General features: G+C 39.4%; 1 protein-coding gene and 1 pseudogene across 1 annotated transcript in view; both read right to left on the bottom strand.

Annotated features, from left to right (window-relative positions):
• Positions 1-1,068: 1,068 nt before the first annotated feature.
• On the bottom strand, positions 1,069-1,799 carry LOC149838321 (ferredoxin-2-like; annotated as a pseudogene).
• A 1,336-nt stretch (positions 1,800-3,135) lies between these two features.
• Positions 3,136-26,492, bottom strand: part of LOC149838320 (serine/threonine-protein kinase BSK1-like) — a 122,631-nt gene continuing 99,274 nt past the window's right edge. Inside the window, exons 4-9 of the mRNA XM_090006515.1 lie at positions 21,416-21,521; positions 17,527-17,612; positions 6,261-6,449; positions 4,764-4,940; positions 4,560-4,673; positions 3,136-3,848 (exon numbers count right to left, since the gene is read on the bottom strand). Coding sequence (XP_089862641.1) covers positions 3,606-3,848; positions 4,560-4,673; positions 4,764-4,940; positions 6,261-6,449; positions 17,527-17,612; positions 21,416-21,521 — 915 coding nt within the window. The 3' untranslated portion in view covers positions 3,136-3,605. The remainder of the gene's footprint in view (positions 3,849-4,559; positions 4,674-4,763; positions 4,941-6,260; positions 6,450-17,526; positions 17,613-21,415; positions 21,522-26,492) is intronic.

The raw sequence follows: 26,492 nt of genomic DNA, 5'->3' as shown, positions 1-26,492 counted from the left end.
TTAGAGTGCCTATTGAGCGATTTTCATGCATTTGGATGATCAGAAAGGTGGTTTTCAGATATAGAGAATGAGGGTGAGTATGGAGTTAGCCCTAACCTCGGTGACCGGAATCCTTCTTTGCTTGTGGTTGATCTCTGTAGTGAGGATGATTAGAGTTGAGCGAGGGCAAGAGAGGATGAACGAGAGATGTGCGAGGAATGAGTGAGTCTAGGGAGAGAGTGAGGCAAGAAAGAGAGGATGAGCAAGGCAAAAAAAAAGATATCAGACAGCCTTTAAAGAAAAAGAGATCAGAGTAGGTCGTAAACCCCAACGCAGCTGAGGATGCGAGAGGTGGGTCGGGATGGACCTCGCATACGAAAAGACGGTTGAACCCTTATTTTACTGTTTAGTGACGGTTTATAACTAAAACTCAACAGTGACGGAGGATAAGCCGTCACTGTTCCTCTATTTTATTGTAGTGATGACATCATCACTTTGTGGTGGGACCCATTGCTTGCGCAACGGATGATGTTGATGATTTCAAAACATTAAAAAAAATGTGTTTTGACATATCACATCTTACGTAGAGGTTGCAAACTTGCAAGGAAGCCAAGTTATACGTGACAATAAAGTGTTGCAGACAGCTGTTAATAGAAGTTCATAATCTATTACATTTTTTCATGTATAATATAATTCATGATTATATTACCTCTCTCTCTCCTTGCAGCCACGGGGTCACCGATGCCAAGGATGATGCCGGCAAGGTTTTTCCTTTTCTTTCTTCATCTTTCCTTCTTTCTTTTTTTTCCTATTTTCTTCTTTCTTTCTTCTTCTTCTTTTATTTCTGTTTGAACTAAATTTCTTTCCAAGGCATTTTTAGGTTTTTATAATTGAGGGTTTTCTTGAATTTGGGGTTTTTGTTTGATTTTCATTATTTAGGTTTTTGTTTGATTTTATTGATTAGGATTCTCTTTTTTATTAGGTTTTTTTTTCATTGATTAGGGTTTCTTCTCCCATCAAAATGAACAGAACCAGAGAACCAATGTTGTGTTTAGTTCTGTTGGTTCATTTCATCCAATCTTAAACAAGCCCTCAAGGTGCTAAGCAAAATTACCACAATGATGTGTTCAAGCCAAATTAGATCCAAATGTACATCACAACAAATAGTTTAAACCAAATTAAGATACAAAAGGCAACATCTAACAAGCATTTGTGTAAGCTGATAATGAAGGCTTAGGATGTGAGGGTCTCCTCTTTGTGGGTTTCAATGGTCACATCAGACGTTGGGTACGCAACACAAGTGAGCACGAATCCCTGATCCATCTGGTCGTCATCAAGGAAGCTGTCGTCTGATTGGTCGACGCTGCCACTTTTAACAATGCGGGCGTATGAAGAGGAGTCTGGATCGGGTGCAATCACATGGCATAAAATTTGTGCATTAGGCATTTGATTGCCCTCGTTTCCCACAACTGACAGGCCTGTCCCCAAGATGGAGGGTGATCAGGTGCTTAATGCACAAATATTTGTGCAATCATGTTGCACCTGAGCACGACCGAGCACAGCATGAGTAAGGGAGGTTGATGCCTTGCTCAGCACGGTCAAGAACGTAATCATCGTCCAGGCAGTCAAACACTTGCGTACCACTTGGTGTGACCAGGGTGAACTTGTAAGTGGCCATCACTGTGACCCAGCCACGCCCGGCCTTGAGCTCAAAGAGAGCTTGGCTCACGCTTGGGAGCGACCGGAGGGCAGTCGTAGGCTGCCAGGCGCAACAAAGATGTGCTGCTGATCATGGTGCCAGACACTGTCGCTGATGCCATGGTTGTGTCTGTCGACTGCTATGGAGGAGCAAGGAAGACCTGCTGCAACAACTGTCTATGGAGAAAAAGATATTTTTATAGGCAAGCTGGGGTTAGACAGACCCCACCAGTTATACATCATACCATTGAAATTTGAACTTGCAACGTCCCAACACAAGGTGACGTGAACTAACAGCTCCTACCAAAAATGTTCGCTCATTTTTTTTATGCTATAAACGGCTTTGCTTTATTGAAAGTGCACTTGGTGGTCTGTGTATTACGGAGTGAACCTTACTGCAGCTAATAGTGACGAATATATCGGCGATATTTTGAAAATATCATGAAAAGTGTGACATTTTAGCCACCGTTTTAAATGACTGAAATATCAAGATACTTTCAAAATAGCATGATATTGTCATTGTTAACAAAAATATTGAGATTTTATTGTGGTATCTAGCCGGTTTATATCGACTATATTTAGGGGGTGGGGGGAGATGTGTATTTTATTGCTTTCGTATCAATCTAATGACGGCCAAGATGAAAATGCATGGGAGACACATAAAACCTAGGTTTGGTTTTATATCTGCAACCAATTGGTATCAACGGTCCAGAGGCTCTTGGTGGCACAACTGGTTCTGAAATCATACGTGGGTGGGGCCTAGCCTACCACGTATCAGCGTCTCCTTTGGAGCCTCTTGCCCTCTAGTAGTTGCCCAATTAGCGTCTTCACCCTTCAACCATATAATGTTTAGGTTATGCTTGATGTTTAAATTTCTAGAAATAACCAACATATCTATGGGATCAGATCAGGTCAGTGGTAGCTTTGAACGTATTACTGTCAGAGGCCCATCCGATGCCATCCGTTTATATGATGAACGGCAACCTACCACCTTGAATTAACCTTGGATCTTAGATGCCGTTCATTTAAAGCGGGAACTGCTCCGAAGCATATGTAGTCAGTCTGAAACATAAGCAATCCAGCAGTCATGGTGGTTCATAAGGGTCGGGATGACCTGATCCGCTTTTCAGAACTATTTGCACGCAGAAGTAGACTTGGCACCACCCTAGTCATTAACAAGCATTATGGCTTCTCTGTAATGACCCTGACTAAGTTCCATTACCAGGTTCTTTTTTTTTTTCATTTTATGTAAAGCTAGGGGATTACCCCCCGAATGGGATCTGAGCCCAAGAACATGGTGCGACTCTAACCAGTCCAGCTATCTTACATTACAAAGGTCCATACATAACCATCACTGAAACAAAATTAAGGACAGCAGGGAGGGCAGACTTGCGGCTCCCCCTCACAAAACCATATCAACCGAGTTCAGTTTCAGCCCCACCCTTCATGATCAATTATTAAAGTTCTTGATAGATCCAAAACAATAATACCATTATGTCTAGTTAATGATGGGATTTACACCATCCACAGCAGCTTAACCCAATACAATTAAAATCCATCTGGTTTACAGGCATTACAAAACCATGATGCAGAGAACAAATCAGGCTGCTTGAAAAGAGTTGGCTACACATACCCATCTTGGGACGACACTCAACTGGGCAAGTCACTTGTTATGAGGGAACAAAAATGAAATCATAAAATACAACAAAACAATGGTATATAACAAAGAAATGATTATATTACACAATGTAACAACAGCTCGATGACTGGCTACCATTTTACAAGAGAGGCAGCTGATTGGACCAGCTCTTGGATCCGTTGATGTTTTCCCCTCCCAAACAGAGTGCGAAGAAAGGAGCCTCTTGACTCTTCATTGACATTGCAGCAGAACAACAACAACCACTCTAACGGTATATATATGGTGCATATTATCTTCCTTTTTGCTTCTTTTCTAATGCAGCGGCTTCTTTCAACATATCAGAAGCATCATTGTGCATGTCAAGGTTTGTGAGAGCTGCAGCTTGCATGTAAAATGCTGTTGGCCATTCCGGGTGAACACATTGTGCCTGCATTGCATCTCGGAGGGCCTCGTCAGGTTGATCGCACAGCAAATGCGACAAGCTGCGTCTAGCATAAACGGTTGGAGACACCATCGTTCCCAAGTTTATAAACTGCAATTTAGAAACATGCCTTGACCAGTTAATATCTAAAAGAACTTTATGGGGCCTAATGTGCTCATAAATGGTTATCCAGCAAGTGCATGTGCATTATTCAAATAGGTGCGTGGATGTATAGTTGGACCTAATGAACCAAGTTGGGCAACAAAATGGATGCAATCTAGATTTTGCAACAGTTTTGTGCTGCAGGTATCCTCGAGAGAACCTAATACACATATTTAGGTTTTATAGGGGAAGACCTTACAGTTCTAAAACTCAAATATAATTAAGTGAAAAAATAAAGCATTATCGAAAATTATCAACTGAATACAAAGAGGAAAGAACATTGAAAAAAAAGGCAAAAGGTTTAGTTTCTCAACAAATGCTAGTTGAAGAGAACTGAAAAAATCGGGTCCATACAAGATTATGTAAAGGTTTTTAAATCAAGGCAATATTCATTACCTAAGTTGAAACACTGAGCAAGTAAATAAATGGGTTTACTCTAGAGCCTCAAACATCCTTCAGACTATCATTGAAGTGAAGTAAATAATGAACTTGGACAAGTTTCACAACAGAATTTGCCGACTCAACTATGAAAAAGATATCAATTTGACCATCTCAACCTGGTTAAGAATCCCAGACTTCATAGTCGAGTGCCACAGTTCTCAAGGCAGGCTTACTAACACTAGAATGGATGCCCAATATACAAACAAAACCAAAACCTACTTGAGAATAATAGTCAATAGCGGCTTTGAAATTTTTTTCACGGAATGCAACATCACCACGTTTTCTAGCTTCAAGTATATCTCTCATCTGCTGAGTCCACTCCTGGAATGACAGCTGCATGGCAAATATTCCATGTAAGCAAAATGAACAGACTATTGCAGCTTTGGCTTCCCACTTCAAGTTTAAAACCAATCCACCCTTTACCTCATTGGTCCCCTCATCGTCTTTGTAGTGCGTTGTCACAAGTATTTGGTGCATTGCTGTAAGATCCATTCTTGCACATGCCTCACCTAATGGAGAAAGAGAAAGTTGTAGAGAAAGTTGTGGAGAAGACGAGGGTTCCTCATGTTTTGTAGTACCCAAAAGGACATGAGAGGGTACCTGTTCTCATCAGCATATGGAAGCTTCAATTATTTATTGATTCAATCATAAGAAAAGCAAAGACTCTCAATGATCCAGCTCTACATGATCAGCACACCGGTAAAATGAAAGCATCTCATTTTTCTAACAAGAAAATATCAACACACTGCCATATAGTATATTCTTTATGGGAATTAACTGAATTATAGAAGCCAGAATTTGACAATCATGCATAGGTTCTATGGTACTTCATAAACAAGAAACACCTAAGAAAATTTCCATACGAGCCACCTTTATGTACGAAATATCTCAAGAAAGAGATGACAATAACAGAAAAAATGAGGATTTAGGGGGAAAGAAGATGCAAACGTATCTTCTATTTTCTGTTTTTATAGGTTTTCAGGACCGCATAGGATAATCTCCTGACACATACAAAAATGCCATAATATAATAAAAAACTCAAATGCAATGATATTTTTGACAATGGGTACATACTGGCATTCTTTTGTTTTAGAAGATCCTGGTTAGTGTAAACTTTGAGCATAAAAAGTTTGCATTGCTCTAGAGCAAGATAACCCCGGATATAACCAAGATTTGTTAAGTTTCTGCATTGTTCTGCCAGTTGTCCAGGATACATTTGAAATTTAAAAAAAAAAAAAGCAAAGCATAGATAAGAACTTAATATTGTTAGACTTACAGGTAACAACAAACAGATGTCATGATTTATTTTTAACCTCAGCTGTGTCAAAATGTGTGCTTGCATGTCTGCACACACACACACACACACACACACACACATTACATTTGAAAGTTACCAAGTTCACCAATTTACTAAATTTCAAAACATCATGACCTTGTCTTGCCCAGCTGTGTCAAAATGTGTGCTTGCATGTCTGCACACACACACACACACACACACACACACACACACACACACACACACACACACACACACACACACACACAGTACATTTGAAAGTTACCAAGTTCACCAATTTACTAAATTTCAAAACATCATGACCTTGTCTTGCCTTTTACAGTAACATGAAGGGATTTTGGTGAAATGGAATGCAGCAAGTACTTTTCAGAAAAAGAAAAAAAAATCCTAGTTCTGGAAAAGCAAAGCCCATAGGAATGAAACTGTACCTAGTATAAAGTCATAAGAATGCTCTTAGCATCTCCTATGGTTAAAGATGTCAAGATATTGTTAAAAATTTTCTATTCTGATGCCATATGATATACAATCAATTGTATATTTACAAGAAATAACTGAATTATAGAAGCCAGAAATTGACAGGTTACGACTTAAACAATCAATTGTAGCAAAAGAAAATGGTTTACATCTTTTTTGGACTGCAAAGGTGTCAGTGCTGTGACAAGATCTGATGAATTAGGCCTTTCCTTGGGCTCATACTGTAGACAACATGAAGCAAGGTTGACTATTTCCATTCCTTCCTCGGGTGAAAATTTTCCTTCTAAATGTGAATCCATAAGAAGCAAGCCATTTTTACCCCTTATAACATCAAGTGCCTGCACATAGTGAGAAAATGAGTTCAGGCCTCTTCTGGAAGCTGCTAACGAGTTTTTTCAGGTTTAGTGAGAAAACAACCCTGACTCCACTAAGTAGGATAGTAACACTTCAATATATTGAATCAATAACTAACACCAAACTATAATATAAGTTTCAAAGAAGACACCAGCCAGACTATTATAAGAAGATCAAATAATCAGTCAGAATCATGATAAGAAAAACAGTTGTAAGATGTATAGAGAAAACCTTACACACAGTAACTATAGCATAATTTCATCGGATCTGCACGATAAACTGATCTCTTATCATCTAATATTCATGACAATGTAGGAAAGATTTCAGATTTGCTGGAAAAAATGATTCAGAGGACACAGAATGAGGTTTCATTTGTATGTAGGGATCTTAATAGCAAAAAGTTCCTGTGAGACAAACATCCCATGAGGTCATCAGAGGACAGTAGTTCATCTCCTTTGTTTTGGGATGATAGTGAAGGTGAATGTTTTCAACATAAAAATGTACAATGCTAAAGAAAATTAAATCAAACCATGTGCCCAGTGAGTCATACCTATCAAAAAATTATCATGAGTCACTACTATTAAAAAATCGAACTTACTGAGCATACATAATAACCCATGTATCAAACATGTCAAAAACACTAAACATCTTAATGGCCAAACTCAATATGAAAATGAAAAATTGTTTAAATAAACCAAACAGATGTAACAAATGCCTTTTTGAATGGACATTTGCGTACATGGTTCCCCACTAGGTCAGGAAGTTACTTATCGCTCTGTCTTAAAACAATTTTTGCCTGAGTTTTTTGGTTGTCAACTATAGAAAATACTTAGCCAGTAACGACAGATTTGTCTTCCAAGTTATAAGCCTATATATAATGTAATTGTAGACACCCAATTTTCTTTCAAATCCGAAAATCATAGAAAAACCTAAAAGAATTTCCATTTTGCCATTGACCAGATGGAAAATCCCGTCCTGCAGCCTGACGATGGCCAGACGGACAGAATCGACTAGCCGCACGGCAAACCATGTTTGCCATCCACTGGCCGGATGGCAGACCATGCCTGCCATCCACTACTCGGACGACAAACCTTGTCTGCCATCCACGAGCCAGATGGCAGACCATGTCTACCATCCACTAGCCAAACGGCAGACCATGTCTGCCATCCACTGGCTGGACTAGCCAGATGGCACACCATGTCTACCATCCACTAGCTGGACGGCAGACCCTGTCTGCCATCCACTGGCAGGATGACAGAGTGTCTGTTGTCCATTGACCAGACTGTCCTACTTGGGCTGTCCTACCCTGGGACGACACATCACTGTGCGGTCCAACCTGGGACAACACTTTGGTCTGTCGTCTAGTTCCTTTGAGTGCGCAGATAATCCTCCAAGGAGGTGTGTCCCAATTGGACTCAGACTCCTGTGCATTTTATGTGAGACTCTTTCCGAATGAGTCCTATCATCATGAGGATAAGAACATATCCATTAGGTTTGGATTAAAGTCTAGAAAACCCTGGATTCATCCCATGCAAAATTATTATAAATAGGGATAGCCCCTTAGAGCCTAGAACATCTACAAATCACGTCTGAGTGTGGGCCCTATAGAGAACTCATATCCAAGCCTTACCTGCACTCTAGCCCTCTCTTGGTATGATCCCTAAACCATGGTTGCCAGTTGAGGAAGCGGGAGCGGGAAGCGATACGGGAAGCGGGAGCGGGAAGCGAGGTACTTTCAAAATTTTAGGAAGCGGGGAAGCGTGGGACCACTTAGGAGCGATTCGGGAAGTGTCTCGGAAGCGACCTAGGAAGCGTCTCGGAAGCGACATAGGAAGCGTCTCGGAAGCGAGGGGGAAGCGAAAAAAATAAAAATAAAAAATAAAAAATACAAAAAAATTGAAAAAAACAGGGGAAGCGAGGGGGAAGCGCGCTTCCCATTAAAGGGAAGTGCGTCCCCCATTAAAGGGAAACGCGTCCCCCATTAAAGGGAAGCGCGCTTCCCAAAAAAGGGGGACGTGCTTCCCAAAAAAGGGGGACGCTTCCCCCCACGCTTCGGAAGCGCGACGTTCCGCGCTTCCCCTTTTAGCTAGGCGCTTCCTGTAACCCTGCCCTAAATTGTCGTACCTACGTGGAAGTGTGGTCAAAGCAATTGCAAGAATCCTCAAACCTACGCAAAGGTGTTGCCGAACCGAGAAGGAGCCTTAGAGAACCAAATGGACCCTAAAAGTCTGAAAAAGTATTTTCTAGGTCAATCTGCCTATTTCTTTTAATTTTATTTAATTTGTTTATTGATACTCATACACGTTTTGATCTTATTTGCATATTTGAATATGTCGCGATGAGCATCGAACTACAAAAATCGAAAGACATATCTTTGCTTTACCTTTTTCTTGAAAAAAAGATGACCAGGGCTTGAAAAGAGCGTCCCTCGCATCTTCTAAAAGGCTTTAAAAGGATTTTGCAAATTTGAGTAAGTTATTCTTCCCATTTTCCATTAGCCGGATGGGAAATCCCGTCCTGCGGCTTGACGGTGGCCAGACGAACAGAATCCACTGGCCGGATAGTAGACCATATTTTCCATCTACTAGTCAAACGACAAACCTTGTCTGCCATCCACTGGCCGATGGCAGACCATGACTGTCATGGATGACAGACCATGTCTACCATCCACTGGTTGGACTAGCCACATGGCACACCATTTCTACCATCCACTAGCTGGATGGCAGACCCTGCGGGCATCCACTAGCAGGACGACAGAGTGTCTGTCATTCGTTGACCAAACCATCCTGCCTGGGCCGTCCTACCCTGGGACGATACGCCATTGTGCGGTCCAACCTGGGATGACACTCTGATCTGTCGTCTGGTCCCTTTGAGCATGTGCATAAGCCTCCAAGGAGGTATGTCCCAATTGGACTCAGACTCATGTGCATTTTGTGTGGGATTCTTCCTGGATGAGTCTTATCCTCGTGAGGATAAGAAAAAATCCATTAGGGTTGGATTAAAGTCTAGAAAACCCTAGATCCATATCCCATATAGAATTCTTATACATAGGGGTAGCCCCCAAAGATCCTGGAACATCTAGAAATCTTGTATGAGTGCTGACCCTAGAGAACGCCTATCCAAGCCCTGCTTGCACTCTAACTCACTCTTGGTTTGAGCTCTAAACTGTCGTACCTACGCGGAAGTGCTGTTGAAGCCATTGCAAGAATCCTCAAACCTACGCAGAGTTGCTGCCGAACCGAAAAGGAGCCTTAGAGAACCAAACAGACCCCAAAAGTCTGAAAAATGTATTTTCTAGGTCAATCTGCCCATTTCTTTTGATTTTATTTAATTTGTTTATTGATACTCATACACGTTTTGATCTTCTTTTGCATATCTAAATCCATCGCGGTGAGCATCGAACTACGAAAATCGAAAGACTTGTCTTTCCTTTACCTTTTTCTTGGAAAAAGGATGGTCAGGGCTTGAAACGAGCGTCCCCCACATCTTCTAAAAGGCTTTCAAAAGGATTTTGCAAATCCAAGTAGGTTATTCTTCCCCCTCAAAATTTTTATCAACAATAATCCTATATAATAAAATGTGGGCATCCTATGGTAATGTCATTTGTTGTAAATAATGAAGAATAGAGTCGTGATGCTGGAAACATTGATTAGGGTTATGTGCAAGATTATTATAAATACAACAAGAGGGGACACCACCATAGATCAAAGCTTTGTCATTCCCACGATTGTCGGGATATCTCCTTCCTATCATTCTTCTTATTCTTCATATCTCTGTTACTCTTGCTTATTAAAGGTTCATGAAGAGTTTTATAGGTCTTTCTTAAAAGGAAGCTAGGCACATGGCTTGATAGAATAATTGCCATAGATATTGCCAATATTTCGAGATATCATGACACTTTTCTCAAACAATATAAAAATGCTTTCAATGAAAAAATATATTTTTGATATATCCTAAAATATAACCACCATTTCAGTACATTTTTTCTTCATTTTCTATGACTTAAATACTATGTAACGTAAACTCTTCTAACAGGGCACCGCACCTGCATTGCAACTGCACCCATGCAGGTGCGACACTTGGACACAACTTCCTTTGTGTCAAGTGAAGTCAACCACACTGAGGTCCATTTATGTCCAAAAAGTAGGTTCAGTTAACCCTAAATCTACAAGTCGAGTGTGAAGTTTTATCAAATCTAGTTTTATCTATATTATATATATATAGCCTTCCTGCATCCCCGCACCCAAGTTGTTTTAAAGTGCCGCATCCGCACACGCATCCACACCCACACCTATGTGACATAGCTTAAATATGATGTCTTACCCTTTATTTTTTATATATTTAAAAAACTTTTCTACAATTCTTTTACATCTTCTGGTAAAAAATAACAAAGTCTACTTTTGCATTTCCTTTGTATGATTTTCTTGTATTGTCATAAAAGAAAACATAACAAATTTGTTCATATAACGCTAAGATTTTATTGAGATTCATAGGAAAACATATAGTATCATGTATTGTTAAAAACGCACCTCAAGGTGCAAAAGGCGTGCCTCGCCTCAAGGCGAGGGGCCTTTTGCCTTGAGATATTAAAAAAAAAAGCGTTATTGCCCCAAGGCGTACGCGTCATACGCTATGAGGTGTACGCCTCGGGACAAATTCTCTCTCTCTCTCTCTCTCTCTCTCTCTCTCTCTCTCTCTCTCTCTCTCTCTCTCTCTCGGGTCTTGGCTGTAGCGAGGAAAAGAAGAAGGTATGACCTCAACCAGGTACGCCGACCCTTCTCCCTCTCTCTCTCTCTCTCTCTCATCTCTCTCTTTGTTCTCTCTCTCGGGTCTCGGCTACAGCGACGAGAAGGCACGATCCCAACCAGGTACGTCGACCCTTCTCTCTCTCTCTCGGGTCGCAGTATTTTTTTTTTAATCTTTTTTTCCTTCTTTTCCTCTCTTCTTCCTTCTATTCTTATTTTCTTCTTTTCTTCTTATTTTCTTCATTGTCTTCTTCTCTCTCATTTTCATCTTTTTCCTTTTTTTTCTTCTTTTTCTTTATTTTTTTGTTTTTTTTTCTTCTCCTCTGACCTCTCGCCTTCCACCTTCTTTGTTTTCTTCTTCTTCTTTTCTTATATTTATTTCCTTATTCTTCCCTTTTCTTTTTTTTTCCTGTTATTTTTTTCTCCTCCTCCTCTGACCTTTTACTATTTTTCTTTCCAAATGAGTTTTGATGTCATCTTCTGCTTGCTATGTCACATGGGTACGGGTACGGGTGCGGGTGCGGCACTTTCAAAAAACTTGGGTGCAGGGGTGCGGCAAAAATATAAAAAATTTATATATATATATAGTTCAAATGTTGGACATAAATGACCCTGAGTGCGTTGACCGCACCCAGGGTCAGGTTGACCGCACTAGGTGCCACACCCATGTCGCATCGCATCGACGCGGATGCGGCACCTAGTTATCCGAGTCCCTGTGACATAGTCTGCTTGCTTTTTGCTTCTTTAGTCTTCCCGAAATTTAGATCCATCTCTTCCGCTTTTGATTCATGGACTGTTTCCCGTTTTTGCATTTCAAGTTGGTGATTGTGGTATGAATACTTGAAAAACGGGTTGATTTCTTTTATGATACAATTAAGGCACTAGAAGAAAATGCTAGCAGGACTGGATTAAAGAATGTTTAATATGTTTACTTTGTATTGGAAATTATCTCTCTTCATTAATTTTTATGTTAAACCATGTTAGGATATAATGGAAATTTGTGTGATGACTATATATGAGCTCATTGTTTGCAGATTTTTTTAGAAGACAGCTCCTCGAGGTTCTTCTTTAGCTTAGTAGACTCATCAAAGTTTGGTGAAATGTATCAAAGATTAATAACGCAGCTTGCTTAACTAAAACCTTTTTGGATGCAGTTTTTTTTTAGAAGGCAGCTCCTCGAGGTTCTTTTATTTGTTTGTATTTGTAGATATTTTTAAATGTTTTTTTAAGATAAAAAAGAATTTTGAGGTTTACGCTTTATGCCTCGCTTTAGTTTTTGGTGGAGCGCTACGCTATGCCTCAACGCTTTTCACAACATTGATCATGAGTAATTGGATCATTCAAATATACCCAACACTATTGGTGACTGGATAAAATGGATGCCATAGCAGTTATCTAAACTGCCAATGAAAGTTATTGAGCTACCCTTATTTGTAGCTTTTGATCGGACATTGTGTAAAATCCACGTAAAAAAAATTACTGGACCCGGGTCAGGTCGGGACCCGACCCAGGCCTGCCCTCGTTAGGGTTTTAAAACCCGACGCAGGGTGAGGGCAAAGCCCTCCCCTGTGCGCCGCTCCTCACCCGCGCCGCTCCACCCTTTAGGTAGGATAAGGAAACCCCTTGAGGGTTTCCCCGGATCTCGCCCCTCCCTGAGCTCTTTAAGAGTGTTGCGGGAGGAGGATCGATGCACTGCCCCCCCCCCTTCTCGTTCCCTACGGGCAACAACCGCGACGCCACCTCCATCTCTCTTCTCTCCCTGACTCCATCTCTCTCTCGTTGCAGACGCCGATGCCGACACCGGCGAGCTCCTCTCTGTCGAGGCAGCCCGCCGACCACCACCTTCTTCTCCCTCCTCTTTGCTGCGAGCAGCGACCTCCGGCTACCGCGCTGACGGACGCCACCCGCCTTTCTTCTCCTCAGGTAAACCCTGCCCCCCATTGTTGTTTATTGTGTCGATAGGGGGCTCCGTTCCCCCTGTCCCTCTTTCCTTGCCGACAGGGGGCTTTGTTCCCCCTGTCCCTCTTTCTTTGCCGGTAGGGGGGTAGAGACCCCTGTTGTTCGTGGTGTCAACAGGGGGCTTCGTTCCCCTTGTCCCTCTTTCCTTGCCGGCAGGGGGCTCTCAGGGGGGCAGAGCCCCCTGCTGTTCGTGGTGTCGATAGGGGGCTCTGTTCCCCCTGTCCCTCTTTCCTTGCCGGCAGGGGGGCAGAGCCCCCTGCCGTTTGTGGTGTCAACAAGGGGCTCTGTTCCCCCTGTCCTTCTTGTCTTGTCAGCAGGAGGCCCTGCCGTTGGTTGTTTTGTCAGGCAAGGGCCGAGGCCCTTGCCATTGGGTGTTTGTCAGGCAGGGGCCAAGGCCCTTGCCATTCATTGCTTTCGTCAGGCAGGGGCCGAGGCCCCTGCCGTTTGTTGTTTTAGCGGGCAGGGGCCGTAGCCCCTGCCATTCGCTACTCCGCCTCCTTTGGGGGGTTTTGCCGTAGGGTAGCACCCTCCTGCCTCAGATCATTCTTCCTGCAGGGGGCGATGTCCCTGCCTCTGTTTGGGTTTCCCTGCCTTTGTGGCAGTTCTCCAGCAGGGGGCTTACCCCAGTTCTGCCTCTACCTTTCCTTTCTACAGGAGGGCACAACTCCTGTCCTGCGATGGCTTGTTCGTCAGGGAGCCCTATCTCTCTACGCCCCTTGGTTGTTCCAGCAGGGGCTGGAGCCTTGCCCCTCTCGTTTCTTTTATAAAATGCTAACTATTCTTTTTCACAGCTTGTGCAACACCTCACGCTTGCCCCCACATCCTAGGTCGTCATCACCCACGCTCGGAGACGATCACCACCTCACAACTCCCTAAGGTAGGGTAAAGTCGCACAAGGGGCAATTGATTAACCTAATTAAGTCGAAATAATTAAGATGTCCATGCTAGATGTACTTATATTTATATTGCTTCTGCATTGCATATTTTCTTGTCTGCATATTTATGAGTCGAGGTATGATTTTACTCTTTGAGTATTAATTTGTGTATTTGCTTATGTGGTTGAAGGTGGTTTCGTACTTTTTGCAATACTTATGCCCTTAATTGCTTATGAGTTGAGGTGTGGTTTCGTATTTCTTGAAATACATATGCCCTTGTTTGCTTGCATACATTTTTGCCTGCACGTTTCCTTTGAGTGAGGTACGACTTCGTGTCTCGTGTATTACTTATGACCTTATGTGTTTGCCTATCTAAGTGGTCAAGGTATGGTTTTGGTACCTCGTGTGTTACTTATGTGTTTTTCGCTCGATGTGCAGCATTGCAAGTCGAGAGTTGCTTGTTGTCATGTTATAATCTGCATATGCTCACACTTATGGTAAATATGTACTTACATAAATGTAGTCTTGTGCCTAACCGGATTTCAGTTGTTTTCAAAACACTAGAAGTTGCGCTTGTGTGCTATAGTTCTTTTAAAGTGAGTTTCCTTCTACCAACCCAGTGCTCTTCAAATTGCACAGCTTTTGCAAAGTTAAGTTTTATTGGGCCCTCCCAAGTCCACACTTGGGAGAAATGTTTTATAACCCTGATTCAAGTTGCGGCTCAATTTGAATAACCCTGATTGGGGGCAGGAGCCTATGATCGAGTGAGGTTCTGTTGAAGGACCCATTCTTCATTTATTAAACTTAGTGTCGCGTGTCGTGCGAATCATGTCGATATTAAGATAAATTTTGGATGCAAGATTGATAGTGTTGTGCCTTGTGTGAATGACTTAATGTGGCATTGTAGCTTTTAAGGATGAATCGTGCCAAATGAGCACTCTTATATTCTTTTAATCGTTATGAAGTTGTGTTGGGTGTTCCTTTTGAGAAGCCTACGCACCTCCCTTTTTCAGTGTTGCGTACTTTTAGACATGCACGACATGTTAAGTACTTTGTTGATCAGACGAGAGATTCAAGACGACCTTATATCATGAACTATGCAAAATATTGTTGAAATGAATTCAAGACTTATCTTTTCAAATTGTGTTGTGTTACTTCTTATGCAGATAATATCTGTTGGGGTTTCTTTGGTGAAACCATATCCCTTTTTTCGTAGTCGTACTTTTGACAAGTACGTCCGTACTTTTTGACAAGTACGTCTTCTTACGTTGCGATGATTGGATAAGTAGGTTGTGGCAACCTTGACGAGTGCAAATAACAAAATGCTGAGATCACCTAAATAAGTGATGATTTCCGCCTTCACCGGCAAGATACTCGAGTTGGGTCGAAAGACCAGAGTATGTAGAATGGGTCTTCAGTTAACTACCCCTGATGTACTCATTCGAACCGCTGACTCCTATCAGGAGAGAGGACGAGAAGGTACAAAAACTTTGATGGACAGGCCATTAATGGCCGTTACGAGCAAAAGACTCGGCTTCTCCAGTCATCGGAGTTAGGGAAAGGGACTACCATAATTATCCTAGGTGGTAGCTCTCCATGTTCGGGATGCATCCATTGTTTATGCTGCTTTGGGGATTTCTCTCTTGGTCACTGACCGTCCCCTTAGGTGCAGACTCAGTCAGCTATCCGGGTTATCTTAAAATACATAGCATAATAAACCCTCGGATCAGTCTAGGTTGTTTCTAGAGTCGTGTTTTGTGCGTACCCACTTGGCCAGTTAATAGCAAAACATAATTTAAATCCGATCACACAATTTGTTGAGTTATGCACGTATGAAAGCTATAGCATGCAACGGGTTTCAATACTTATGGAATTGTGTGTGTGGTTGATGTAGCATCGTATTTTGCTTGCTTATGCAGTGTTTTGCTTATAATAATTAGCCTACTTGTGCCAGTGAAATGCTTGTAATAGTTTTAGCATTTTGCTCATGATAGTTGCTCTATGAATCTGTTGAAATTAAATTGCTATATAATTGTCTGTCTACTTGACATATTAAATTATTTTGCTTAACTATGTTCTATATCGTCCTGTATGTGCACCTACCAGTTTTTAGTGAAACTGACCCATTTTATGGCCAGGTGATGTATAGGTGATACACTCTGTGATGACACGATGGCGCGATGAGATCAAGATAGAGCTCTTTCCTTGACGTTTCGCTCATGATGACATGTTGGTAAATTTGGTATGAAGTGTATTTCAAAAATTCTATTTTAATTAAACCTTGAGTTACTAAAACTGTTTTAGTAAACTTCTTTTTAGTTTCAACAAATATAATGAGTTGCAAAATCCCATGAACAAATTCTCAATTATTGAAACTGCATTTCAAAACCATTTGATTTCAATAGTTGTGCGGGATTCGACAAAGGAAAGTTTATGTTGTAATGCGCTCAAGGTCCATTGAATTGTGGTTTTAAAAATATCATTTTCCGCTGAAGTACTATTTAAACTCTGATAATCGTATGATTTCAAACCTTTCTAAACTATTCTAAAAGTTACAAGTCCTGGATTTTTGGGGCGTTACATATTGAGCAGTTCATTTCCCCATTTTTGTGTAAACTAAATTTCAGATGACATAAAGTAATGGAATTTATTCTGCAATTGTGATGAAATTCTAATCAGGTTTAACAATTTCTAATTCTCAATTTTCAGCTGCAATAATTTCGAACACATGAAATGCACCATTGTGTTGTCATACAAGTTCTGCTTTATAGATCACAGAGGAAGTAGAAATGTATTTACAAAGAGATGAAGAGCATTATAATGCTGCCATCAAGGCATCCATAGTCCATACTCCATAGAAAGTTCATGAAATTTATATATATATATATATATATATATATATATATATATATATATATATATATATATATATATATATATATATATATATATATATATATATATATTACAAGCTGTCCAGCTTAGCCTCGTCACTTTAAAGGAAGTTTGGTATATGTTCAATCAGGGAAAATACTACAACAAAAATATTGACAATTTTTCCCCAAATAGAGATTTATGGCAACAAATACGCCTGTTTGCCAGTCTATAATCCATTTTTCTGGATGGTTATGCATGATATAAGTTTCTCTCGAACACAATGCATCTCATGTAAACAGAACAACTAATTTTTTGGAGCTCAATACTTGGATATAGGGACAACTAAGACAGCACAAAATAGTAAATGTCATAGCAATAAATAAATCATCATTCATTTTCATCAACATACAACCTACCTCACATATAAACAAACGGAGAATAACATGGACCAGTCAATAACGAGTCACAGGGATACTTATGACAGAATAAAACTATAAAGCATAAAACACAGAACTCCCAATCACCATAGCAAATTTTAACAAAAAATTTCCACCCCATCAAGAGGCAAAAAGAACTATGAGAAATGTGAACTGTGAATGACTCACATGGCTTGGAGGGATGTGTTTCCCACTGAGAAGATCCAGGAGTATGGTACCAAAACTGAATATTACACTTTCTTCAGTAACTCTTCCTGTATGAAAACAATTCTAGTTACAAATTAACACAACAAAATTGGCAAGGCTTCTGCAAGTTGATAACACATATACAGAACTTCTGGTTAAGTTTTCAAGAGGGACAGTTAAATAACTCAATGCAATATAAATAGAATTGAAAAATATTGTTCATTCAGCAGAAATTGAAATCTAAACCCACAAGAAATTGGAAAAAATGAACCAGCTAACTAAAATAGGACTGGGTTATCACTTATTCTGAAAAGAAAAAATAAATAAATAAATAAGCACTGTTGACAATACAATTTATACTTGCATTTGGTAGCGCATTTAATAAATTCACTTTTCTTCCAAGAAGATCAATAAAAGAAAGAAATCTCTATTAGATGAAAAGGTTTCACAGAATATGAAAAGCAAAGAATGGAGATGAAGAGAGAAGAGGAACACTGACCTATTGAAGAAGTGACTTCACAAAGTGAATTAGGATGGCCAACCCATGAGATTCTATTAATTACCTCTCATAATGGGTCAAACTATATAAATATCCCTTGGGTTTGTCTCTAATATAATTGTACCATTATGTAAATCTACATCAACATAATGTAAACTACAAGTAATTACAAATTTACATATGTGCCTTTGCATCAGAATACAACAACCAGATTACCCTTGATGTGAACAATTACAACAATACCCCTGCATATCATCTCTCACAGCCCTGTTCAAACTGAACATGGTCTATGACCATGACCATGACCATCGAGAGTGTCTTTTATCATACAATGATGTGCATAATGCAGGGGTTTAGTCATGATATCCACCACCAAAATTGAGTGCCAACAAATCGTGGTTCAAATTCTTGATCTTCAATCTTTTTTTGCATGGACTTGGAATGAATATCAATCTCAATATGTTTTGTTTTGAGGTATGTCACATAGATACGTCTAACAAGCAGCCATACCGGACACAGCACGGATACGGGTACCAGACACAGCACAGATACGGGTACCGGACACAGCACGGGTACGTGCTGGTCCGGATTGGATCGGGTCCAACCTTGACCCGACGCAAATAACATTTCTTTTTTTTTGACTTTTGACCTGGGGTCGAAGGGCAGGGAGGAAGAAGAAAACGAAGAAAAAGGAGGAAGAAGAAGAGGAAAGAGAAGAAGAAGAAGAAGAAGGAGGCGGATAAGGAAGGAGATGAAGAAAGAGGAAGAGGAGAAAGAAAAAGAAGTAGACGGGGGAGAGAGAGAGAGAGAGAGAGGGAGAGAGTATCATATCTTCTTCCTCAACCTGCTCCTCTTCTTGTTCTTCTTCTCCACATCTGCCAAAGAGAGAGAGAGGGGACGAAATCCCCCTTTTGTTCCCCCACCCTCCTTTTTTTTAAAAGAAATTTCAAATTCCTCCTCTTCTTTTCAAAAATTACCTTCAACCCCTTACCATTTAAAAAAAAAATCTATTCAGGGCTTTTGTTTTCAAATTTCTAATATGGATCCTAATGGAGAGCCACACCTAAACCATACCCAAATTCTCTCTCTCTTTATATATATATATATATATATATATATAGTTGTGACCATGTATCATCAGTTTTTGAAATTTTCGTGTTGTACCCTCCATACCCGTTCCCATGTGACATAAGTTTTGAATTGCACAAGATTCGATGACATAGAAATAGCATTTCCATTGTTACTATATAGCACAAATCCTCTTATGTTTTAATGTAAGGAGGAGACAAAGCTTCTAATCCAAATAATATCAACAATCATGGAAGCCATAGATCCATACTAAGCTTTCGTACTAGTTCTTGCCACAGTTTTTTTTAACTGCTCTAAGAAACTAAGAATGATCCCAAGAATACAAAATAGTTGGACACAATCTCTAGACTTTGAATCTTCTGTCCAATAGGCATCTAAATATTCCACTAATGTCATACTTGGATTGCAAGAACTACATGAATGCATCCTTTCTAGATAAGACATTCTATGGTTGCACCTTTGGTGCATCTTGAAATCCTCTTCACAACCTCAAAATGAGAAGTTATAGGTGTATGAATGAACTATGTTGTTCACACAGCCAGTTATTCTCCTAGATGTTATCTATTGTCTCAGTCTAAATTTTTTAACATGTTCACACAGTCAATTTCAGCATGCTCCTACTTCTATTCACATAGGAGTTGTTTTGTGTATTATTAGATGTATTAAGACTTTTATTTATCTAGGCATTTTCTTGTCTGCTTCCACATTAGATTTAATTGCTTATATTGCTGCTGACTGAGGAGGTGATCCGAATAACAGACAGTCAACCATGGATTTTCATGTCTTTTTAGGTGAATCATTGATTTCATGATAATACAAGAAGCAGCAGGGCTCTCTCTCTCTCTCTTCGATTGAAGATGAATACTGAGTCATGGTTACAACAACTATGGAAGTGGTCTAGCATAGAAGATTGTTGGACGATATGAGAGTTCAAATAAAAAGAGTCTCACGAATGTGTTGTGACAACAAAAGTTTCATTCACATTGCCAACAACCTGGCCTTTCATGAGCGCATCAAAAATATTGAGATAGACGATCACTATGTACGAGATAAGTATCTACATGGCACTATCGATTTGTCTTATGTTACATCAGAGTACTAGTTGGCGGATTTCTTCACGAAACCTCTCGTTGCTCTTAGATTTCACTTTTTCTTAAGCAAACTTGAGGAGAGTGTTAAATTGTATATATCTCTACATATTTTGTATATATATATATATATATATATATATATATATATATATATATATTACATATATGGATATATGTATTACATATATGGATATATGTATTACATACATGGATATATGTATTACATACATGGATATATGTATTACTATTTATTGTTATAACTACTTTCTTTTTCTTTTTTTTGGCTCTTTTTGAACTAGTCAACATAAAGTTGACTAGTCAATAGAGTTGTTGGACCAGCTCCAATAGCTCTATGGAGCTCCCTTGTTGTATATAAATAGGGATGAACCCCCTCTCTCTATGTAATGCTACTTGCATATGCACCATAATAAAATATTATTATGTTATGCTCTTGTGCACCCTTGTGTGGGTTTTGTGAATGTGCCCCTTTGTGGGTTTGTGAGTGAACTCCATAGTGGGTTCCCTTCTTAGTGATTGTCCACATTTGTATCAACTAGGACTTTGTTGGTGATATTTGAAGACTTCCATAACATTATACTCCTTTGGTCTGAGAAAGAACTCTGCTTTGCCATATCTCAAACGTGTGTTGTATGCCCTAAGAGTTCTCATTGGTTTGTAACGAATCATACTTGTGTGTTTCAGCAAGTCAAGAACATATTTTGCAGAATGAGAGTCAATCAATTATTCGACATGTCGACTTCAATGTCCAAAAGAAAAAATGTGCAGCAACCCTAAGTCCTTCATTTGAAATTTTTCATAGAACCTTTTGACATGATGTCTCATTACTCTTGATGAGACCAATGTCACCGACATATGGTAAGGTCGTGATTCCATGAGCATCATGTGGAATGAAAAGTGAACAATCAATGCCACTTGCAAATAAATTTGGAAGATCTTACCACATGACAAAAGCTCTGGAACCACACTCTTGATGCTTGCTTCAAACCATACATGGATTTCTTTAAGCGCAACACTCTATGCATAGGATTTTATTGTGTATCAAGGCAGTAATTTTTTTCAACATGGGTAAAACCATAATGCCCCCATATAGAAAATAAAGATTAAATTCATAAAGAGTGACATATACATTCTCAAGAGAAAAGAATGAAACATTAATTAAAAAAAACGTTACCAGTTTTAAGGAACTCTGGAGGTGTATAGGCAAGATTTGTGCTATAGCTTTTTCCATCCCGGCTATTCTTCATAAGGCCAAAGCATGACAATCGGGGATCACCATCCTATAAAAGGGAATCAGATCACAGTACAGAAGAACAGAAAATGAAACTAACGTACTTGCTTCAAAATAAAGAAAGAAATATTTTTCAGGCAAACAAAAAATTAAGCACATTTGAAATCGAGTAGAGCTTACAAAAGTGTTGTTCAAATTAAAGAATCTTCAAGTTAGCATCAACTTGTATCATTTGCTGGAATGATTAACAATAGAGGACCATATGAACAGGAACTGCTTACAAAGAATTTAAACCACAGCTCTTTAGTGAGATGGCTGAAAGAAGTGCATGTCCAAGTGTCCATACATGTGTGTGCATGGGTTGGACAATGGGCAGGCCGGGCCAACCCATCCCATTTAGTGGACGGGCTTGACCGAGACGTTGATGGGCCCGGGCCTGGTCAAGCCCGACCCGATGACAAACCGGGTCGGGCTTAGCCACACTTCGGGTCGGGCCCGGGTCTAATACAAAACCCATGGCCTGCCTGTTAGGCCCATGGATTTAATTCAGACCAGGTCAGGTCGGGTTTGTCCGGGATGCAAACCATTTCTCATTTGTTTCCTTGTATTCATAGGCTCTTTTAACGAAAATTTAATAAAAATGCAAACGAATAGATGGGATCCAAGATGGATCCATTTTTTGAATCACACACTTGACTCGATTTGAATATATATATATATATATATATATATATATAAAGCCCGCAGGTAGCCTGTTAGCCCACGGGCCGGCCCGACCCGACCTGTGATTTTGTCGGGTTGGGTTTAAGCCCGGTTCGGGTCAGGCCTTCTTCCAAAACCTAGGCCCAAGCCCGACACGTTCGGGCCAGGCCACAAGCCGCCTGGCCCATTGTCCAGCCCTATGTGTGCATGTGTCAAGATTCAAGAGCAAGGTTGCCGGACTAGGAAGCGGAAGCGGAAAACGAAACGGGAAGCGAGAAAAAGAAGCGATGCATTTTAAAATGTAAAGGAAGTGGGATGCGAGAAGCGAGGAATAAAAAAAGTAATATAAGAATTGAGTGGGAATCAAAATGAAACGCAAATAAAAACTAAAATAAAAGTGATTATTCTTAAATTTCATAATTTTTTAGTGTAAATTAAATTTTTAACAAAATCTAAAAATGATGATTGGCAATTTAGAGAAAGAACATGAAAGTGAGTGAGAAGCGTGAGAGGAAACTTATAAAAAACATGAAAAGTAGAGTGAGTGATGATGCATGAAATGCACATCATTTTCATACACCATTCATGCATTTTTATGTATCTTGAAGGATAAAAACCCATGTATTTGTGTATTTAGGTGAAAAGAAGGCACGGTTCGAATTTCACTCAAATCCGAGCTAAAAAAAAGGAATTGGAGCATTTTCAGGGTAATTGGAGTGAACTGCAAGGTAGAATCGGATCCAGATCCGATCCAAAGGTGAAATATTGGATCATGAACTAGATCCAAACCTAAAATATCCATGAACCCACGTGATCTAAGGTGCAATCCATGAAATGTTTCTAAAAACCCCCTCTTTATCAAGCATTTAGGTAGCTAATTGTAATTAGTAAATAGTATTAACTTTTAATTAGAATTAATTTAGCTTTTAGGTAGCTTTTAGAATTAGGAAATATTTTTAGGGACTTAAATAGCTGCAAACCCTAGGGTTCAACATTTTTGGAGATTGGAAAAAACGCCCCCTACTCCACTTCTCTCTCCTCCTTGCATTCTCTCTCCCTTTCACCCTTTTTATTTTTCTTATCTCCTTATTTCTCTTCTCCCTCTTCATTTTCTTTCCTCCACGTTGTTTACTTCTTTCTTGTGTAGGTGCTGCCATTTATTTTGCAGGTGTTGCAGACTTTTTCGGAGAGCTTCTAACTCGGATTCGGCGTGTTGTCTACCACCACTGAGGAATCAGCAGTGTTCTCTCTTCAACCAACCCTCGTTCTTTGCTTCCAACATCGATCTCCCCCTCCACAATTCGGCTCTCGGAAAGTTACAGCAGCTTGAGGATGAATTGCAAACCTCCAAGACGTGCTAGGCATGTTTCCAAATTCCAATAACCACTCGTGTTCTCCCCCAATTCATCGGACAAGCCGAGAGGTAAGTCTTCTCACCTTTTTCTTCTAGTTAGACGTGTGTCAAGAGTCGTGTTTGGGTCTGGTCGTGAGTCAGTCTTTAGGTTATTTTCGTCAGTCCAAATCCATTTTTTTTACAGCATAAAATATTCATGCACAAGAATCGATCTTGGGCTTGCATCTTATATTCAACCAATTAAAGCACCCGATTTCGATCTTTCAAGTACATCGGTTGAATATCATATATAGAATAAATATTTTCATCTGTAATTTTTATTTTTCTTTGAGATAATTACATTCTAATTTTTTAGTTTAACAATCTGGTCGTATCTAGCTGCAGCTAGATCCGACCATTACCATTAGCAATCGAGTTAGTGATTAGATTAGGGTTAATCGGTTAGCATTGATAATTAGGTTAGGTTAGTATTAATTTCATAATTAGTAGTAAAATTTATTTTTACACTTATTAATTCCGAATTTTTTATAGTAGGTTTGATTCTTAACAATAGGTTAATCATAGTTTAATTAGGTTTTATTTTATGTTAATCATTTAAGTTAAGGATAGATACTTAGTGTATTATTTCATAATAGGTAATTTTAGAATAGTCGAGTTTTGTAGCTTTCTTTTTTTTTATTAATTTTGATTTAATCTAATTAGATTAGGATAGGTTAGTTAGGGTTAGGTTAATGTATTTTTATTTAGTAATTAAGCCATTAACTAGCATATAAGATTGTGAAAATCTCTATAAAAAGAGATTTTGTGTATAAACACAATACTAATATTAGAAACACAAAGTGTGCACAAAGGCATAAAAGGAGAACTCTCACAAGTGCACAAAGGCATGGATACAAATGCACAAACGTAAAAAATATATCAACTTCAATATCTTGGGTCTCAAAAGGGGGCTTTACAAAAGTGTAAGTTACAAGGGGGTAACACCCCATATTTATAATACAAGGGAGAGAGGGAATGAGGGAGTGTTGGGTGTTAAAATATATGTAATTCATATATATGTATATGTTTATATACATATATATATATATGTATTATCTAAAATACCCGATAGGGGTATTTTAGTCATTTCACAAGTACCCGATAGGGGTACTTGTTTCTTTTCTTTATTTTTTGTAAATTCTTTTTCCTTTTTTGTAACGCCCCAAAATTTTAACCCAAATTTAAGAGGATTTTTTTTTTATAACAACGGAAACAAGTAATATTATGGGGTTAAACATTCTGGAACATTACAGTGGAGAGAAAGCCAAAACGTTTATTTTATTCCACTATCAAGGAATAATGACATCAGAGTTTTAAAAACATAAAAGGAACTCAACTATCCCTGGAACAATAAATCCAAAAATCTCGATCCGATGCCTCATCCAGCAGCCGCTCATAAACCCTAGTCTTTACCTGAAAAATAGTAAATTGATTGGAATTAGACTACCACGTCTAAGTAGGAAAACTGTAAATTTTCTTGCAGGTATATCATGCGTCAGGTATGTGATGTGGTTGTCGTGTGTAAATTTTCAGCCTATTAAGACTCACACAAAGAAGGCTATGTAACAGCAGTAGCAGACATAAATCTAAGCAAGTAAGCAGATTATGCGGCAGCAATTAAAGCATTTAACGCAAAGACAACAATTAAGCAAGGAAGGCATTAAGCAATTAAAACATATTCTACAACAACAATAACAGTCATGCATAACATACATGTGGTAATTGCAATATGCATTTGATTAACTCATATGTACAAATTGCAGGATGTCATTTTATCACAAGCTCAGAACATGCTGGAAGAATATAAGCATGTCCCCCTAGTAACTCCTCTCACTGTGATACCTAACATGTTCTAATTGATGTTTATCTTTTCTTATCCCGCGGGTACACACGGGCCGAGGCAACCATCACAGAAGAGAACGTTCGGGGGTATATTATTCCAAGTTGTTTCATTAACCCGAACATTCTAACTGTGACTGAAATCCCAAGGGAGCGGCCAGTGACCGAGAGAACCTCCCAAAGGCCAAAACCAAAACAGGATGCATCCCTAACTTCTGCAGAAGAACAAAGAGCTACCACCTAGGACATATTGGTAGTCCGGGTCCCCCAACTCCGAGGACTGGGGACCAACGAGTCACTTTAGCTCAAAACAAATAAACATGTCCCCAGAGTTTTGTACCACCTACCCTCTCCAAGGTAAGCCCGAGTCTGAGTGAGTTAATCTTTTCAATTAATTATTTTCCCGAAGTATGGGGCATTTTCCCCAACTTCTTTCTACTATCATAGCAGTAGAATTCTCAACCTTAGTCATTTTACCAAGATGTATAAATCATCCAAATCCTTTCTCCATATTGATTGCTTAAACCCACTCAGAGTGCTCCGGTGCCTTTAAACCAGTCAAGCACACAAGCCTCAGTACCTTTAAACCAGTCAGGCCATAGAAATTAAATTTAAGTGTCTCATCAATGTTATGGTTATTACCCAAAGTGCTTCGGTACCTTTAAACCAATCGGACACAAATGCCCTGGTATCTTTAAACCAGTCAGGCTCACAGAAATTAACCCTGAATTTTCTCACTAATGTTATTAACATTGAGTGCAAGCTCATTAACCAAAGTACCTGCATCAGGTACCCAATTCATATTGCCCAATTAGGCAAGATTCCCAAACTCTCTATCATTCATTTTGACTTCACAGTGGACAAGGAAAAACAATTCACATAACTTGACTGCATGCAACAAACATTTTCAATAAATGACATTTCTTTAATATGTCTCACAACTCTCCTACAGAAAACAGTCAAACTCAGACATTTCCAGATTTGAATGTCAGCAGCTTACATGGCATAATTTCATATATAAACAAATTACACATACGCCCATTTTTATATCAAGTTACAATTCCTTCTATCACCAAAGCATAAAAC

This window comes from Nuphar pumila, chromosome 5 (genome assembly GCF_984573655.1).
Source record: "Nuphar pumila chromosome 5, dmNupPumi1.hap1.1, whole genome shotgun sequence".
NCBI lineage: Eukaryota > Viridiplantae > Streptophyta > Magnoliopsida > Nymphaeales > Nymphaeaceae > Nuphar > Nuphar pumila.
Note: the sequence above shows the minus strand (reverse complement) of the source record. Positions and strands in the feature narration are given on the sequence as shown.